At 40.9% G+C, this 19,391-nt stretch overlaps 1 protein-coding gene across 4 annotated transcripts in view; it reads left to right on the top strand.

The window, feature by feature from the left end:
• The window catches only part of ROR1 (receptor tyrosine kinase like orphan receptor 1), a 318,627-nt gene that overhangs the window by 169,585 nt on the left and 129,651 nt on the right, over positions 1–19,391 (top strand). For 2 of the 4 annotated variants that reach the window (XM_056532850.1, XM_056532852.1), the window contains exon 2: positions 16,814–16,885. In XM_056532850.1, coding sequence (XP_056388825.1) covers positions 16,814–16,885 — 72 coding nt within the window. Of the gene's footprint in view, positions 1–10,513; positions 11,049–11,867; positions 11,955–16,813; positions 16,886–19,391 lie in introns of those variants that run through there. The other 2 variants (XM_056532851.1, XM_056532853.1) reach the window with 2 other exon arrangements.

Here is a 19,391-nt window from a genome sequence, read left to right as displayed (position 1 = left end):
CAAGACAAGCAATACAAGTGTATGGAGGGGGGGAGGAGGGAGCTCAAGACAAGCAATAAAGGTCTTTGGAGGGGGGGAGGAGGGAGCTCATGACAAGCAATACAAGTCTATGGAGGGGGAGGAGGGAGCTCAAGACAAGCAATACAAGTCTATGGAGGGGGGGTAGGGAGCTCAAGACAAGCAATACAAGTCTATGGAGGGGGGAGCTCAAGACAAGCAATACAAGTCTATAGAGGGGGGAGGAGGGAGCTCAAGACAAGCAATACAAGTCTATGAATGGGGAGGAGGGCACTCAAGACAAGTAATACAAGTCTATGGAGGGGGAGGAGGGAGCTCAAGACAAGTAATACAAGTCTATGGAGGGGGAGGAGGGAGCTCATGACAAGCAATACAACTCTATGGAGGGGGAGGAGGGAGCTCAAGACAAGCAATACAAGTCTATGGAGGGGGAGGAGGGAGCTCAAGACAAGCAATACAAGTGTATGGAGGGGGGGAGGAGGGAGCTCAAGACAAGCAATAAAGGTCTTTGGAGGGGGGGAGGAGGGAGCTCATGACAAGCAATACAACTCTATGGATGGGGAGGAGGGAGCTCATGACAAGCAATACAAGTCTATGGAGGGGGAGGAGGGAGCTCAAGACAAGCAATACAAGTCTATGGAGGGGGAGGAGGGAGATCAAGACAATCAATATAAGTCTATGGAGGGGGAGGGGGAGAAAGAAGCTGAAGCAAAAAAACAAGTCTTTAAAGGAGGAGGAGGGAGCTCAAGACAATTAATACAAGTTTATGGAGGGGGAGGGGGGAGCTCAAGACAAGCAATACAAGTCTATGGAGGGGGAGGAGGGTGCTCTGTGAGAACTGAAAACTATAGCTAAAGCCTGCAGAGCAGAAATCTGCTAAAAAAATACCATATACACATTATATAATGCCCAGAAATAGTGCTGCTCATGTACACATACCGGGAAGCTAATCCTGAAAAGTTACTCAACATTTTAAATGTAACCCGTGATTTAAACGGTGAAACGTTATTTAATGTTTTATGCTTTAACCTGGAGCAGACGTATGGCTATAGGGAATCTAGGGGTAGCAGTCACAACAAAGGCCCGTGGACCACTTAAGAAAACAATATTATTATAAATTGCACGGTGTTACAGATTTGACTTTGGGGTCCAGAGGATTGAGGTTACTCCTCTGACCTGGAGGCAATATGGCCGCCCCCATGGAGGCATTATAAGCTTAAGAATAGTCTATTATCTCTCTGGAGCTAGACCTCTGATAAGGGAAAACCCTGGGGTAAGCCCGTAATTCGGGCGTAGCAAATCGGGAATGTTTCCTTGCAATCATTTACAGTAGACCTGTCTTAGAAGAAGTAATGTTTTTGCTTTAAGGACAAATCTGTTTTTTTCCCTCCTATAATCCCTTAATAGAGATCATTAGTCCTGTACTACAACATGGTATCCGAGCTCAACATACTACATAGTATCTAAGCTCAGCGTCATTCATTCCATAAAGGAACCCAGTGACATCAGTCATCTAGAAGTTATGGACATATACGTGCCCTAATACTGTGGTCTTCAAACTGTGAACCTCCAGCTGTTTCAAAACTACAACTCCCAGCATGCCCGGACAGCCAACGGCTGTCCGGGCATGCTGGGAGTTGTAGTTGTACAACAGCTGGAGGCACACTGGTTGTGAAACACTGTCCGAAGGTTTTCTGGGCATGCTGAAAGTTGTAGTTTTGCAACAGCTGGAGGCACACAGGTTGGGAAACACTGGCCAAAGGCTGTCTGGGCATGCTGGGAGTTGTAGTTGTGCAACAGCTGGAGGCACACAGGTTGGGAAACACTGGCCAAAGGTTTTCTAGGCATGCTGGGAGTTGTAGTTTTTCAACAGCTGGAGGCACAGTGGTTGGGAAACACTGGCCAAAGGCTGTCTGGGCATGCTGGGAGTTGTAGTCTCGCAACAACTGGAGGCACACAGAATGGGAAACACTGGCCAAAGGATGTCCGAGCATGCTGGGAGTTGTAGTTTTGCAACAGCTGGAGGCACACAGGTTGGGAAACACTGGCCAAAGGCTGTCTGGGCATTCTGGGAGTTGTAGTTTTGCAACAGCTGGAGGCACACAGGTTGGGAAACACTGGCCAAATGCTGTCTGGGCATGCTGGGAGTTGTAGTCTTGCAACAACTGGAGGCACACAGGTTGGGAAACACTGGCCAAAGGCTGTCTGGGCATGCTGGGAGTTGTAGTTGTGCAACAGCTGGAGGCACACAGGTTGGGAAACACTGGCCAAAGGTTTTCTAGGCATGCTGGGAGTTGTAGTTTTTCAACAGCTGGAGGCACAGTGGTTGGGAAACACTGGCCAAAGGCTGTCTGGGCATGCTGGGAGTTGTAGTCTCGCAACAACTGGAGGCACACAGAATGGGAAACACTGGCCAAAGGATGTCCGAGCATGCTGGGAGTTGTAGTTTTGCAACAGCTGGAGGCACACAGGTTGGGAAACACTGGCCAAAGGCTGTCTGGGCATTCTGGGAGTTGTAGTTTTGCAACAGCTGGAGGCACACAGGTTGGGAAACACTAGCCAAAGGCTGTCTGGGCATGCTGGAACTTGTAGTTTTGCAACAGCTGGAGGTTCAGTTTGGAGACCACTGCCCTAATAGGACTTCTCCATGTGCTGCGTTTCTTGACGTCTTCTCCTCCATACTGGAGTCTGTATTATTCTGTAAATATATATTCATACCCCCCACCCCCCCCCCCCCCCCCCCCCCCACCCCATCGGGCTGGAGCTTGTGGCATCTGGTGTAAAGTCTGTGCGGTATTTCTATTCCTCCTTAACCTGCAGGATCACATCTGCTGTCTCTGAGCATCACAAAGGCCGTGTTGTTACTGAGCGTCTCCTGTTACCAGACCCTTGGCAGACATATACATTCTGCGCTACAGGATCAGAATATGGGAAGATTATTTAAACGAGACCTTCCGAAATCTACTTAATATCATTGAAAGAGCTTGGAACTCCTGGCATCTCCACCAATCACAGTACACAGTAATATCACCAGCAGAATAGTGAGTGCAACTCTGGGGTATAATACAGGATATAACTCAGGATCAGTACAGGATAAGTAATGTATGTACACAGTGACCTCACCAGCAGAATAGTGAGTGCAGCTCTGGAGTATAATACAGGATATAACTCAGGATCAGTACAGGATAAGTAATGTAATGTATGTACACAGTGACCTCACCAGCAGAATAGTGAGTGCAGCTCTGGAGTATAATACAGGATATAACTCAGGATCAGTACAGGATAAGTAATGTAATGTATGTACACAGTGACCTCACCAGCAGAATAGTGAGTGCAGCTCTGGAGTATAATACAGGATATAACTCAGGATCAGTACAGGATAAGTAATATAATGTATGTACACAGTGACCCCACCAGCAGAATAGTGAGTACAGCTCTGAAGTATAATACAGGATATAACTCAGGATCAGTACAGGATAAGTAATGTAATGTATGTACACAGTGACCTCACCAGCAGAATAGTGAGTACAGCTCTGGAGTATAATACAGGATAAAACTCAGGATCAGTACAGGATAAGTAATGTAATGTATGTACACAGTGACCTCACCAGCAGAATAGTGAGTACAGCTCTGGAGTATAATACAGGATATAACTCAGGATCAGTACAGGATAAGTAATGTAATGTATGTACACAGTGACCTCACCAGCAGAATAGTGAGTACAGCTCTGGAGTATAATACAGGATATAACTCAGGATCAGTACAGGATAAGTAATGTAATGTATGTACACATTGACCTCACCAGCAGAATAGTGAGTACAGCTCTGAAGTATAATACAGGATATAACTCAGGATCAGTACAGGATAAGTAATGTAATGTATGTACACAGTGATCTCACCAGCAGAATAGTGAGTACAGCTCTGGAGTATAATACAGGATATAACTCAGGATCAGTACAGGATAAGTAATGTAATGTATGTACACAGTGACCCCACCAGCAGAATAGTGAGTACAGCTCTGGAGTATAATTCAGGATATAACTCAGGATCAGTACAGGATAAGTAATGTAATGTATGTACACAGTGACCTCACCAGCAGAATAGTGAGTACAGCTCTGGAGTATAATACAGGATATAACTCAGGATCAGTACAGGATAAGTAATGTAATGTATGTACACAGTGACCTCACCAGCAGAATAGTGAGTACAGCTCTGGAGTATAATACAGGATATAACTCAGGATCAGTACAGGATAAGTAATGTAATGTATATACACAGTGATCTCACCAGCAGAATAGTGAGTACAGCTCTGGAGTATAATACAGGATATAACTCAGGATCAGTACAGGATAAGTAATGTAATGTATGTACACAGTGACCTCACCAGCAGAATAGTGAGTACAGCTCTGGAGTATAATATAGGATAGAACTCAGGATCAGTACAGGATAAGTAATGTAATGTATGTACACAGTGATCTCACCAGCAGAATAGTGAGTACAGCTCTGGAGTATAATACAGCATATAACTCAGGATCAGTACAGGATAAGTAATGTAATGTATGTACACAGTGACCTCACCAGCAGAATAGTGAGTACAGCTCTGGAGTATAATATAGGATAGAACTCAGGATCAGTACAGGATAAGTAATGTAATGTATGTACACAGTGACCTCACCAGCAGAATAGTGAGTACAGCTCTGGAGTATAATATAGGATAGAACTCAGGATCAGTACAGGATAAGTAATGTAATGTATGTACACAGTGATCTCACCAGCAGAATAGTGAGTACAGCTCTGGAGTATAATACAGCATATAACTCAGGATCAGTACAGGATAAGTAATGTAATGTATGTACACAGTGATCTCACCAGCAGAATAGAGAGTACAGCTCTGGAGTATAATACAGGATATAACTCAGGATCAGTACAGGATAAGTAATGTAATGTATGTACACAGTGACCCCACCAGCAGAATAGTGAGTACAGCTCTGGGGTATAATACAGGATATAACTCAGGATCAGTACAGGATAAGTGATGTCTGATATATTTCAATGTCTTAGTGTATTAACTCTTTCTTTTTCTGCGCATACTTCGATGTTTGTTGCGGATCATGTTTATTACTTCAGTCAGTGAGAGAATTTTCCGCTTTTCACATAAGTCCCTTCAGTAAATGATTAACACGAGGTGTAAAGTTCCTTTCATCATACATTGAAGTGTTCTCAGCTCTGCCCCGGAGCTATGGAGGACTCCGCTTCATCCTCCGCTTCATCCTCCGCTCTGTTTTGACAATATAGGATTTAGTTGATGCTTTTAACACACAACAAATCTGTTTATATCTGGGCGGCTTTTCTGCTTCTTTCCTCCTAAGAAAACATTGAAGCTCGAAAAGTCTCTTGGGAAATCCCTTCAATCTCCACATAATGAAACCCGAGCAATGTTCAGCCATGTGATAGGCCTTAAGATGACCCATTAAGTCTGTCAATATCTTATGCTCATTAAGTTTGTCAATATCTTATGTCCGGGCATGCTGGGAGTTGTAGTTCTGCAACAGCTGGAGGCACCCTGGTTGGGAAGCACTGTCTAATGCGGTTTTTAAAGGGGTATTCCAGGAAAAATCTTTTTTTTTTTTTGATCAACTGGCTCCAGAAAGTTAAACAGATTTGTAAATTACTTCTATTAAAAAATCTTAATCCTTCCAATAATTATCAGCTGCTGAAGTTGTTCTTATCTGTCTGGAAACAGTGCTCTCTGCTGACATCTCTGCTTGTCTTGGGAACTGCACAGAGCAGAATACATAGTAATATAGTTCGTAAGGTTGAAAAACCTATATCCCTAATGAGTCCATACTGAGAATAGGTTTGCTATGGGAATTTGCTTCTTCTCTGGACAGCTCCCGAGACACGTGTCATCAGAGAGCACTTAGACAGAAAAGAATAACTCAACTTCAGCAGCTCATAAGTACTGAAAGGATTAAGATTTTTTAATAGAAGTAATTTACAAATCTGTTTAACTTTTGGAGCCAGTTGATATATATATATATAACTTTTTTCCTGGATAACCCCTTTAAGTTGCCTTTGTCCCAGTCCTACACAGTGTGGAAGCAGCCATCATGGGGACTTTGTTACTGACAGACAAATTTTTCCCCCCAAAAAAACAGGCCCACCATGGTCCATAGGCCGTCTATTGCAGTTGCAATACCAGACACAGCCTGTAGACAAGGAAGGCGCTCTGTTGACCTTAATAAACCTTTTAATATTTGTTATTGCAAACTAAGGTCCCTGAAAACTCCAAGAGGTTTCACTTAGTTGTTAAAGGGGTATTGCAGGTATTTTTTTTTATATCAACTGGCTCCAGAAAGTTAAACAGATTTGTAAATTACTTATATTAAAAAAAATCTTAATCCTTCCAATAATTATCAGCTGCTGAAGTTGAGTGGTTCTTTTCTGTCCGACAACAGTGCTCTCTGCTGACATCTCTGTCTGTCTCGGGAACTGCACAGAGTAGAAGAGGTTTGCTATGGGGATTTGCTTCTACTCTGGACAGTTCCCGAGACAGATAGCACTTAGACAAGAATAACTCAACTGCAGCAGCTCATAAGTACTGAAAGGATTAAGATTTTTTAATAGAAGTAATTTACATATCTGTTTAACTTTCTGGAGCCAGTTGATTGATTTATATATATATATATATAAGTTTTTTTCCTGGATAACCCCTCCAGTGGAAAACTAATTTCTTATAATCAACTGGTGCCAGAAAAAGAAACAAATTTGTAAATTACTTTAAAATCTTAATCCTTCCAGTACTTATTAGCTGCTGTATGTTCCACAGGAAGTTGTATTTCTTTCTCGAGTTCTTTTCAGTCTAACTACAATGCTCTCTGCTGACATGTCAGGAACTGTCCAGAGCAGGAGAGGTTTGCTATGGGGATTTGCTGCTATTCTGGACAGTTCCTGACATGGACAGAGGTGTCAGCAGAGAGCACTGTGCTCAGACTGAAGAGAACTCCAGTAAGAAATACAACTTCCTGTGGAACATACAGCAGCTGATAAGTGCTGGAAGCATTTAGATTTTTTTCAATAGAAGTAATTTACAAATCTGTTTAATTTTCTGGCACCAGTTCATTTTAAGAAATTTGCTTTCCACTGGACTACCCCTTTAATTGTCCTGATTTGGCAGGACTGTCCCAAAAACCAAACCCAAGGGGTTTTCCTAGGAAACCTAAGGGCACGGCTTGAAATGTCACATAATGTGGGATGCAAAATGTATTCAATTTTATTTACATGACAGTCTATAATAGTCTAGCCCGATTGACAGGCATGCCTAGTTGCTACAAGTACCGATTTGGCAGAATAATCCTACAAACTAGACTGAAAGGGGTGTGGCTTATGCTTATTTGCATAGAAAGGGGCGTATCTGCTCAGTTTGGGGGCAGTGCCAGGGCAGAACAGGGGTGGAGCTTAATAACTGTCCAAAGATTTGAAATTCAAATATTAACTGTGAATGAAGTGACACAAAGTATATAGAACGCTGTATACACAGTATAATAGTCTGATTGACAGATTCATTTATAACCCTAATGTAAAATCGCTGAAGAATTCCAGAAACCAGATTTTATTTTATTTTTTTTACTTTTATTAAACATTCCTACTTTTTATTATTACAGACTGCGTTCTGTCGCCCCCCTCCCACTAAATATCCATAATTGGGACAAGATTGGATTTTTTCTAAATATTCAATAAACCTGATCTGAACAATCCTGGACGGAGGAATCGCTACGTTTGCAGAAATGGCGCCACGCTGTCCTTCCGAAGTGCCAAAACAAATGCAGAGAATATTGTGTGATCCCTCTGCGTATTTAAATGTAGGTAAATTCCTACTGATCGTCTTGGCTGCCCGACATTGCGGTGCTGAATGCAAGATGAGTTGGCCTCCAGGATTTTGGATCGTGTGCCCTGTGTCATAACTTTATAGGATAGAAAGATTGGGGTTGCAGGGGATTTAATATAAAATATGGCTGCTTTCTTCCCGAAACAGTGCCACACCTGTTCACAGGTTGAGTGTGGTATTGCAAATTAGGGTCATTTATTTCTATAGAGCTGAGCTGCAATACCACACGCCACCATGCAGAGTGGTGTGGCGCTGTTTCTGAAAGAAAGCAGCCATCCTGTACAAACCGGTATTAAACCGTATGCAACCGGACATCCTTTTTCAAACCGTATACAGTTTAAAACCATACAGAGGTATATACGGTTGTATACAGTTCGGTCTGGTTTTGAGACATACGTTTTTTTTAAACATAAAACCTGATACGGGAACCGTATTGCAAAAACGAGATGTGAATGCAGCCATACAGGCGGAGCACTACTAAAAAGGGAACAGGTATGGGCACTTTGCTATAGCTGGAACATGCTTAAAGTTCTTTTGTTTTTTTAGGCGATTTGGTCAGGTTTTTGTGGCTTTTTCGTTATGTGTGTGTTTGGTGTAAACTTCAAAAGAGGCCTGAGGCCTGGTGCACAGAAGTTCTTGGGAATTTTGTGGCCGCCCTGTTTCCTGCGGCAGTTCTGGTAATGAACTGTGAGTTATGGGCTCTGGAGCGCTGTATCCAGCATTGGTGATGCATGAGTCCTGTATACTTCCTGCTCCTAATGCAGTATACAGGGCGCAGGACAGATGGATCTTGTATGACTAAGCAGAGCGGAGGGAGCGTTACACGTAGCTAACATCATCATTTCTGAAGTCTTTCATTTGAACCGCCGGTGGGGGTCACACTTTTTACTATGTGGTGTAGATAGGACCGCAAACGTTTAGAAAGACTGTTTCATCCAAGGAAATCTCTCAAGGCTTCGTCAGAATTGTCGTTAAAATATTATTTTAAATATATAGATTTTATCTAAGAATCTCACAAATATCTAGATAATAAATTTATATTAATTTTGTGTATTTTGTGTATTCAATAGCAGACTTATTTCGGAATTTTGCAAATGCTTATTTTCTATATTTATTTAACTTTTTATTTTCTGTGATTTTACTTACATTTTCTGTTATTTTTTGCTTGGTATAATGGCAGTCGCCCCTGTGTTTGCAGTTAGTTAGGAGGAAAATATGAGGGAGAAGCCGTCCGCCATTGAAGACAGAGTAAAACAGGTTATGCATCTGTGCGGGAATATAAAAACATGGCTGCTTTCTTCTATAAACAGCGCCACATTTGTTTATAGGTTTTGTTAGGTGTTGTAGACCTTTGAAGTGAATGAGGCTGAGCTGCAATACCAGACACAACCTAAGGACAGCGCTGTTATTGTTATAGTCATGAAGCTGCCGATCACAGCGCAGTTTATCAAGAGCCAAATAAGAAAAGCGACGTGATGTGACTGGTTACTGCGGACAACATAGACAGTTGCTGCTCTGTGATACGTTGCTATGGGCAATATACAGTACTTGCTGCTCTGTGATTGGTTGCTATGGACAATATATTTGCTGTACTGTGATTGGTTACTATGGGCCACAAAGTTGCTGCTCTGTTTGGTTGCTATGGACAACATAGCTGATCTGTGATTGGTTACTGCAGACAACATAGCTGCTGTTCTGTGATACGTTGCTATGGGCAATATAGATAGTTGCTGCTCTGTCATTGGTTGCTATGGGCAATATAGATAGTTGCTGCTCTGTGATTGGTTGCTATGGGCCATATAGATAGTTGCTGCTCTGTGATTGGTTGCTATGGGCCATATAGATAGTTGCTGCTCTGGGATTGGTTGCTATGGGCCATATAGATAGTTGCAGCTCTATGATTGGTTGCTATAGACAACATAGACAGTAGCTGATCTGTGATTGGTTACTGCAGGCAACATAGCTGCTGTTCTGTGATATGTTGCTATGGGCAATATACAGTAATTGCTGCTCTGTGATTGGTTGCTATAGGCAACAAAGACAGTATACCTTTAGAACTTATTTTTTTAATTATAAATCTGTGCAATATATAGTTGCTGTGCTGTGCCACTTATGGGCTTCTCTATGATTGGTTGCTATGGGCCACATAGATGGTTGCTGTTCTGTGGTTGGTTGCTATTTACAATATAGTTGCTGTGCTGTGACTGGTTGCTATGGGCCATATGAATGGTTTCTGGGCTGTGATATGTTGCTATGGACCACATAGATAGTTGCTGCTCTGTGGTTGGTTGCTATGGACCACATAGATAGTTGCTGCTCTGTGATTGGTTGCTATGAGCCATCATATGGGCTTCTCTATGATTAATTGCTATGGGCCTCATAAATGGTTGCTGCTTTGTGATTGGTTGTTATGGGCCATCATATAGGCTTCTCTATGATTTGTTGCTATGGGCCTCATAAATGGTTGCTACTGTGTGATTGGTTGCTATGGACCGCATAGATGGTTGCTGCTCTGTGATTGGTTGCTATGGGCCATCATATAGGCTTCTCTATGATTAGTTGCTATGGACCACATAGATGGTTGCTGCTCTGTGATTGGTTGCTATGGACCACATAGATGGTTGCTGCTCTGTGATTGGTTGCTATGGGCCATCATTTAGGCTTCTCTATGATTAGTTGCTATGGACCACATAGTTGCTGCTCTGTGATTGGTTGCTATGGGCCATCATATAGGCTTCTCTATGATTAGTTGCTATGGGCCACATAGATGGTTGCTGCTCTGTGATTGGCTGCTGTGTACAATATAATTGCTGTGCTGTGACTGGTTGCTATGGGCCACATGAATGGTGTCTGTGCTGCGACTGGTTGCTATGGGCCACATGAATGGTTTCTGTGCTGTGATTGGTTGCTATGGGCCACATACATAGTGGATGCTAAATTGGTTGCTATGGGCAACAAAGACAGTTTTTGTCCCAAATCTATGTCGTTTGACCATCTCTGCTTGCTGCCAGTAAATGCATTCATTTACAGCAAGCAAAAAAAATCTTAAAAATGTCGAGAAATGGGGAATAAATAGAATATTTTCCCCTTAGTGCATCCGGGTTTTTGCCGAGCAGACAGAATGACCCCCAGCATCTCGATGGCAAGTGAAGATCTCACTTTTTCCTGCCCGCCCTGGCGCGCTGACACTTGTGTAAACAATCTCCGGCACTGTCCAGATGGTCCGCTGTCCCCTCTCCAGCCGGACAATATAGGCCTTGTATGGAAATCTTATGTCACGCCAGACGCGGCTGAATAATAATAAGCGTTTTCGCAGTCGTTCAGGAAGCGTATGGAGTGGTTGATGTGTCCAAAGGCAATGCAGACACTTAACGATGACAGCCGGAGTCAAATATTTATTGTCGGGATAATTGCGGAAAAATAATTCGGCGCGGGACGTTATTGGGAAACAGGTGTGGCCTGGATGGGGAGGGAAGCTAATAGTGGGGCGAGTTGGGGACCCACTGGGCTACCTAAAGCCAAGATCTGCATCCGGAACACAGTATCACACATTGGCGTAACTTTAAAGGGGTACTCCAGTGGAAAACTTTTTATTTTTTTAAATCAACTGGTGCCAGAAAGTTAAACAGATTTGTAAATGACTTCTATTAAAAAAATCTTAATCCTTCCAGTACTTATTAGCTGCTGAATACTACAGAGGGAATTCTATTATTTTTGGAACACAGAGCTCTCTGCTGACATCATGACCTCAGTGCTCTCTGCTGACACCTCTGTCCATTTTAAGAAAATCCCCATAGCAAACATATGCTGCTCTGGACAGTTCCTAAAATGGACAGAGATGTCAGCAGAGAGCACTGTGGTCATGATGTCAGCAGAGAGCTCTGTGTTCCAGAAAGATTAAGATTTTTTTTATAGAAGTAATTTACAAATCTGTTTAACTTTCTGGCACCAGTTGATTTAAATAAAAAATAAAAAAGTTTTCCACCGGAGTACCCGGGTGCAGTAGTAGCTGTTGTATCACGGCCCTGGTGCCTGAGGGGACCCCAAGGTAAATCTTGACCTCTAGATGTTGCAAAACTACAACTTCCAGCATGCCCGGACAGCCGCTGGCTGCGGGCACAGGAACATCTGTCATCATCTCCAGGGTGGTCTTATGTATTTTCTTAATTTATGTCTTATCATAAAACTCTGCACAATGGAGGCTCAGATCAAACTATAACCGCATGCAGAGATGAAGCCGGCAGGAAGATAAGATCGCAGGGGGAAGAATGTCAATGGGGGACATTGTTTAACCTGATGCAGAAAATATGCTGCATGGAACATAAGGGGAAACTGTGATTTTTGTATTTACGGAGGCACATGAAGATCATTTTGGTTATTTATATAGTATTCATGTTTATGTAATGTAGTTCCATCCTGTTTGACATGGAAAACGTTGTATCAGTACTGTTACAGTAACTGGGGTTCTGTTGAATATAACCACCGTAATACGGCCCCTTGTGTACAAGATTATAACTACTTTGATACTTCTCCTATGTACAATAATATAACTACTATAATACTGCTCCTATATACAAGAATATAACTACTTTGATACTTCTCCTATGTACAATAATATAACTACTATAATACTGCTCCTATATACAAGAATATAACTACTATAATACTTCCTCCTATATACCAGAATATAACTACTATAATACTGCTTCTATACTATATACAAGAATATAACTACTTTAATACTGCCTCCTATATACAAGAATATAACTACTATAATACTGCTCCTATATACAAGAATATAACTACTATAATACTGCTCCTATATACAAGAATATAACTACTATAATACTGCTCCTATATACAAGAATATAACTAATATAATACTGTCCCCTATATACAAGAATATAACTACTATAATACTCCCTCCTATATGCAAGAATATAACTACTATAATACTGCTGCTATATACCAGAATATGACTACTATAATACTGCTCCTATATACAAGAATATAACTACTACAATACTGCTCCTATATACAAGAATATAACTACTATAATACTGCTCCTATATACAAGAATATAACTACTATAATACTGCTCCTATATACAAGAATATAACTACTATAATACTGCCCCCTCTATACAAGAATATAACTACTATAATACTGCTCCTATATACAAGAATATAACTACTATAATACTGCTCCTATATACAAGAATATAACTACTATAATACTGCTCCTATATACAAGAATATAACTACTATAATACTGCTCCTATATACAAGAATATAACTACTATAATACTGCCTCCTATATACAAGAATATAATGACTATAATACTGCCTCCTATATACAAGAATATAACTACTATAATACTGCTCCTATATGCAAGAATATAACTACTATAATACTGCTCCTATATACAAGAATATAACTACTATAATACTGCCTCCTATATACAAGAATATAACTACTATAATACTGCTCCTATATACAAGAATATAACTACTATAATACTGCTGCTATATACCAGAATATGACTACTATAATACTGCTCCTATATACAAGAATATAACTACTACAATACTGCTCCTATATACAAGAATATAACTACTATAATACTGCTCCTATATACAAGAATATAACTACTATAATACTGCCTCCTATATACAAGAATATAATGACTATAATACTGCCTCCTATATACAAGAATATAACTACTTTAATACTGCTCCTATATGCAAGAATATAACTACTATAATACTGCTCCTATATACAAGAATATAACTACTATAATACTGCTCCTATATACAAGAATATAACTCCTATAATACTGCCTCCTATATACAAGAATATAACTACTATAATACTGCTCCTATATACAAGAATATAACTACTGTAATACTGCTCCAATATACAAGAATATAACTCCTATAATACTGCTCTTATATATACAAGAATATAACTACTATAATACTGCTCCTATATACAAGAATATAACTACTATAATACTGCTCCTATATACAAGAATATAACTACTATAATACTGCTCCTATATACAACAATATAACTACTATAATACTGCCTCCTATATACAAGAATATAACTCCTATAATACTGCTCTTATATATACAAGAATATAACTACTATAATACTGCTCCTATATACAAGATTATAACTACTATAATACTGCTCCTATATACAAGAATATAACTACAATAATACTGCCTCCTATGTACAAGAATATATCTACTATAATACTGCCTCCTATATACAAGAATATAACTACTATAATACTGCTCCTATATACAAGAATATAACTACTATAATACTGCTCCTATATACAAGAATGTAACTACTATAATACTGCTCCTATATACAAGACTATAACTACTATAATACTGCTCCTATATACAAGACTATAACTACTATAATACTGCCTCCTATATACAAGAATGTAACTACTATAATACTGCCCCTATATACAAGAATATAATAACTATAATATGTGCAAGTGTAGAAGCAAAAAAACCGCACTCACCCACTTTAAATGTGCTGCAGACAAGGAGGTTTTTATTCAGACAGGGGTCAAGGTCCGGGACAGGTGGAGGACGTGGAGGATAGAAATGCAACTAGTTTCGCTCACTATGGAGCTTTATCCAGGGTGGCACATTAGCTGGATAAAGCTCCATAGTGAGGGAAACTAGTGGCATTTCTCTCCTCCACGTCCTCCACCTGTCCCGGACCTTGACCCCCGGCTTAATAAAAACCTCCTTGTCTGCAGCACATTTAGAGTGGGTGAGTGCGGGTGAGTGCGGTTTTTTTCCTTCTACACTTGCACCTATTATTGGACTTTTTCTGTTTTAACCTGCACCCCCAATATATGTCTGCCTACCCGATCTCCTGGAAGTAACCACCACAGCCATAATTCATCTAACACATCTGGACAGTGCCATTTCCTTCTACACTCTACTTATATAATGACTATAATACTGCTCCTATTTACAAGATTATAACTGCTATATTACAACATTCTCCTGCATCCGAATTTCGTAGCGTGAACCCTTTATTATGACCCTTTTATTTCACCCTTATATATGACCCCTTATATATGACCCTTATATATGACCCTTATATATGACCCCTTATATATGACCCCTTATATATGACCCTTATAAATGACCCCTTATATATGACCCCTTATAGATGACCCTTATATATGACCCTTTAACTATAACCCCTTATATATGACCCCTTATATATGACCCTTATATATGACCCCTTATATATGACCCCTTACATATGACCCCTTATATATGACTCTTTAACTATAACCCCTTATATATGACCCTTATATATGAACCCTTATATATGACCCTTATATATGACCCTTATATATGACCCTTATATATGACCCCTTATATATACTGCTCCTATTTACAAGATTATAACTGCTATATTACAACATTCTCCTGCATCCGAATTTCGTAGCGTGAACCCTTTATTATGACCCTTATATATGACCCCTTATATATGACTCTTATATATGACCCTTATATATGACCCTTTAACTATAACCCCTTATATATGACCCCTTATATATGACCCCTTATAGATGACCCTTATATATGACCCTTTAACTTTAACCCCTTATATATGACCCCTTATATATGACCCTTATATATGAACCCTTATATATGACCCCTTACATATACAAGAATATAACTCCTATAATACTGCCTCCTATATACAAGAATATAACTACTATAATACTGCTCCTATATACAAGAATATAACTACTGTAATACTGCTCCAATATACAAGAATATAACTCCTATAATACTGCTCTTATATATACAAGAATATAACTACTATAATACTGCTCCTATATACAAGAATATAACTACTATAATACTGCTCCTATATACAAGAATATAACTACTATAATACTGCTCCTATATACAACAATATAACTGACCCTTATATATGACCCTTATATACGACCCCTTATATATGACCCTTATATATGACCCCTTATATATGACCCTTTAACTATAACCCCTTATATATGATCCTTATATATGACCCCTTATATATGACCCCTTACATACAACCCCTTATATATGACCCCTTATATATGACCCTTTAACTATAACCCCCTTATATATGACCCTTATATATGACCCTTATATATGACCCCTTACATATGACCCCTTATATATGACCCTTATGTATGACCCCTTATATATGACCCTTATATATGACCCTTATATATGACCCCTTATATATGACCCTTATATATGACCCTTGTACATGACCCCTTATATATGACCCCTTATATATGACCCCTTATATATGACTCTTATATATGACCCTTATGTATGACCCATTATATATGACCCTTATATATGACCCCTTATATATGGCCCTTATATATGACCCTTATAAATGACCCCTTATATATGACCCTTGTATATGACCCTTATATATGACCCCTTACATATGACCCCTTATATATGACCCTTATATATGACCCCTTATATATGACCCTTATATATGACCCTTATATATGACCCCTTATATATGACCCCTTATATATGACCCCTTACATATGACCCCTTACATATGACCCCTTACATATGACCCCTTATATATGACCCCTTACATATGACCCCTTATATATGACCCCTTATATATGACCCTTTGTACTCCGCCCTTTATCCCGTATACGTGTAGTGTAGCTCTCACTATCTCTGGAATTAGTTAGATCTCATTAGTTGCCGGTAACTCTATAGCGTTTCTTCTGATTTCACCTGGAGATTTTTTGCGGCCCTGTGTATATTCAGACGTGTGGCAGCCCATAAATTGACGTATATTAAATATGTCTTGTTTTGTCCCGCACAGGAACTGAGCTGACAGTCAATGCTGATTTACATCCTACCTCAACATGGAACGTTTCAAGTGACCTCGACAAAGGTGCGTCCCATCAAACCGGCCCGATCCCCGGGCAGCTGCGTTCATCTCGTAATCGCTCTGACATTTAATTAGTGAGATTTTGGTGATTTGTCAAGAATTTTTTTTTTAATAAAATGTTCCACATGGTGAAAATGGTTCAAGATGTCTCGTAGTTCAGTGCAGGCTCATCGAGTCCTGGTTTGTATCATGGAGATACCTGGCACAAGTGGTTGGTTTGTTGCTGGTGCAATTATTAAGTATTTATGTGGTGGCCCAGTACCCTGTCCGGCAGCCTCCCTTCAGTGTCCCCTGGGCCCCTTGTATTTGTTTCACCCCTGTATATACATGTTTTGCTTTGTATTATAATATATAATGTGTTGTTGCTTTTAGAAAAGTACCATGTGATTGTTACCCAGGAGGTACCAGTGACCAGATGATCCCAGGGGTGACCTTTAGGCTCCCTGCTAGTCTCCCCTATATAAGCCCTGGGAAAGCTCTGCTCTTTCTGCTAAGCTGAGGTCCAGTCTAGTCGAGTCCTAGTCTGTGTCCAGAGTCATTGGGGGCCTCAAGTCCAGTCTGCAGCCACAGTCAATTGCAAGTAATCCACAGTCGTAGCTTTGTCAGTGGTCAGTCAAGTCAGTCCCTGTCATCTGTCGAGGCCTGCATTAAATTGTCCAGTCCTATCACAAGTCCTAGCAAGCCCTTAAGTTCTCTGAGTCACTGGTCACCTCCTTGGGCCCCGGCTGAACTGTATAGACTTTACCAAGTGTCTACCCTCAGTAAAGCTACCGTTATCCGTAACTTGGCGTCATAGTCATTATTGCCCTCGTGCCTAGCCCAGGATCTAACGGTATACCTTTGGGTGGTATCAAGGATAAACCACGCCCTGGCGTCTCGAATACAATGGGTTAATGTCATCTGCCCCTAGGGTGACAACATCTACCCTCATCACACCCCGTTACCATATTTACACCAGTGTTTTCTAGTCATGCTGGGAGTTGAAGTTTTGCAACTGCTGGAAGGCCTCAGTTTGAAGACCACTGAACTAAAGGATGATAAGAAAGTTAAGCCATGATTTACCTTTTAGGGACAGTGTATCCCCAGCTATTGCAAAACTACAGATTCTAGTATGCCCCGAACAGCTAAAAGGTCTGTCTGTCTCCTTCAGAGGATCCAGAAAGGTAAATCAAGGCTTCCCTCACATATCATCCCTTAGTGCAGTGGTCTTTAAAGGAGATGTCCGGCGCAGACTTTTTCTATTCCATCCTGCCCGGGCTGCAAAAACAAAAACAAAACAAACTTTAACTTACCTTCCTACGTTCCCCCGGAGCTCCGCAACAGCTGATCGGTCGGCCGGACTGTTTACTTCCTACTTCCCTTAGCCCGGTACGTCACCGGCCGCGGCGGGACATCGCTGCGGCCCGTTATCGGCTGAAGCGCCGTGTGACGTACCGGGCTAAGGGAAGTAGGAAGGCCGACTGATCAGCTGTTGCGGAGCTCCGGGGGAACGTAGGAAGGTAAGTGAAAGTTTGTTTTGTCTTTTTTTTGCAGCCCGGGCAGGATGGAATAGGAATAGTCTGCACCGGACATCTCCTTTAAACTGCAACGCTACAGCTCTTACAAAACTACAACTACCAGCATTCCCAGACAGCCAATAGCTGTCCGGGCATGCTGAGAGTTGTAGTGTTGCAACAGCTGAAAACACACTGTTTGGAAAACACTGATTTACAGCTTTCCCTAAACCAGTCTGCAGCCTCACCTGGTGACTATGCTGCAATAGCAGAGATGACCTTAGTTTTGGTTGTGCCCGATATTACGGCAACGTCACCTTTAAGTCTATGGGACCGTCTCCGCACTTCTCTCTCCGCTTCTTCTAGTGATGGGCCGGGCCTAGGACCTGTCAGAAAGCATTTTACAATGACAGGTACACTTCAAGGGCATGTTCACACAAGGATGATGTTTTTATGCAATCTGCACACAAACTATGTCCCGTTATTTCCAAAGGAAATTCGCACTGTCGCTGATACAGCGCAGATTTTAGCCATGTGGATTTGGTTGGGTGGCCAGCACGCGGATTAGCCCCATTGCTGTGTCCAAAAAGCACAACTCTTTATATATATCAGTGGTCTCCAACCTGCGGACCTCCAGATGTTGCAAAACTACAACTCCCAGCATGCCCGGACAGCCAACGGCTGTCCGGGCATGCTGGGAGTTGTAGTTTTGCAACATCTGGAGGTCTGCAGGTTGAAGACCACTGTTATATATCATGCTTTGCACATAACCCTTTCTATATGATCCCTTATATATGACCCTTTATACATAACCCTTCCTATATGATCCCTTATATATGACCCTTTATACACAACCCTTCCTATATGATCCCTTATATATGACCCTTTATACATAACCCTTCCTATATGATCCCTTATATATGACCCTGTATACATAACCCTTCCTATATGATCCCTTATATATGACCCTTTATTCATAACCCTCCCTATATGATCCCTTATATATGACCCTGTAT

Source organism: Hyla sarda, chromosome 7 (assembly GCF_029499605.1).
Source record: "Hyla sarda isolate aHylSar1 chromosome 7, aHylSar1.hap1, whole genome shotgun sequence".
In the NCBI taxonomy this organism is placed as follows: Eukaryota; Metazoa; Chordata; class Amphibia; order Anura; family Hylidae; genus Hyla; species Hyla sarda.
Note: the sequence above shows the minus strand (reverse complement) of the source record. Positions and strands in the feature narration are given on the sequence as shown.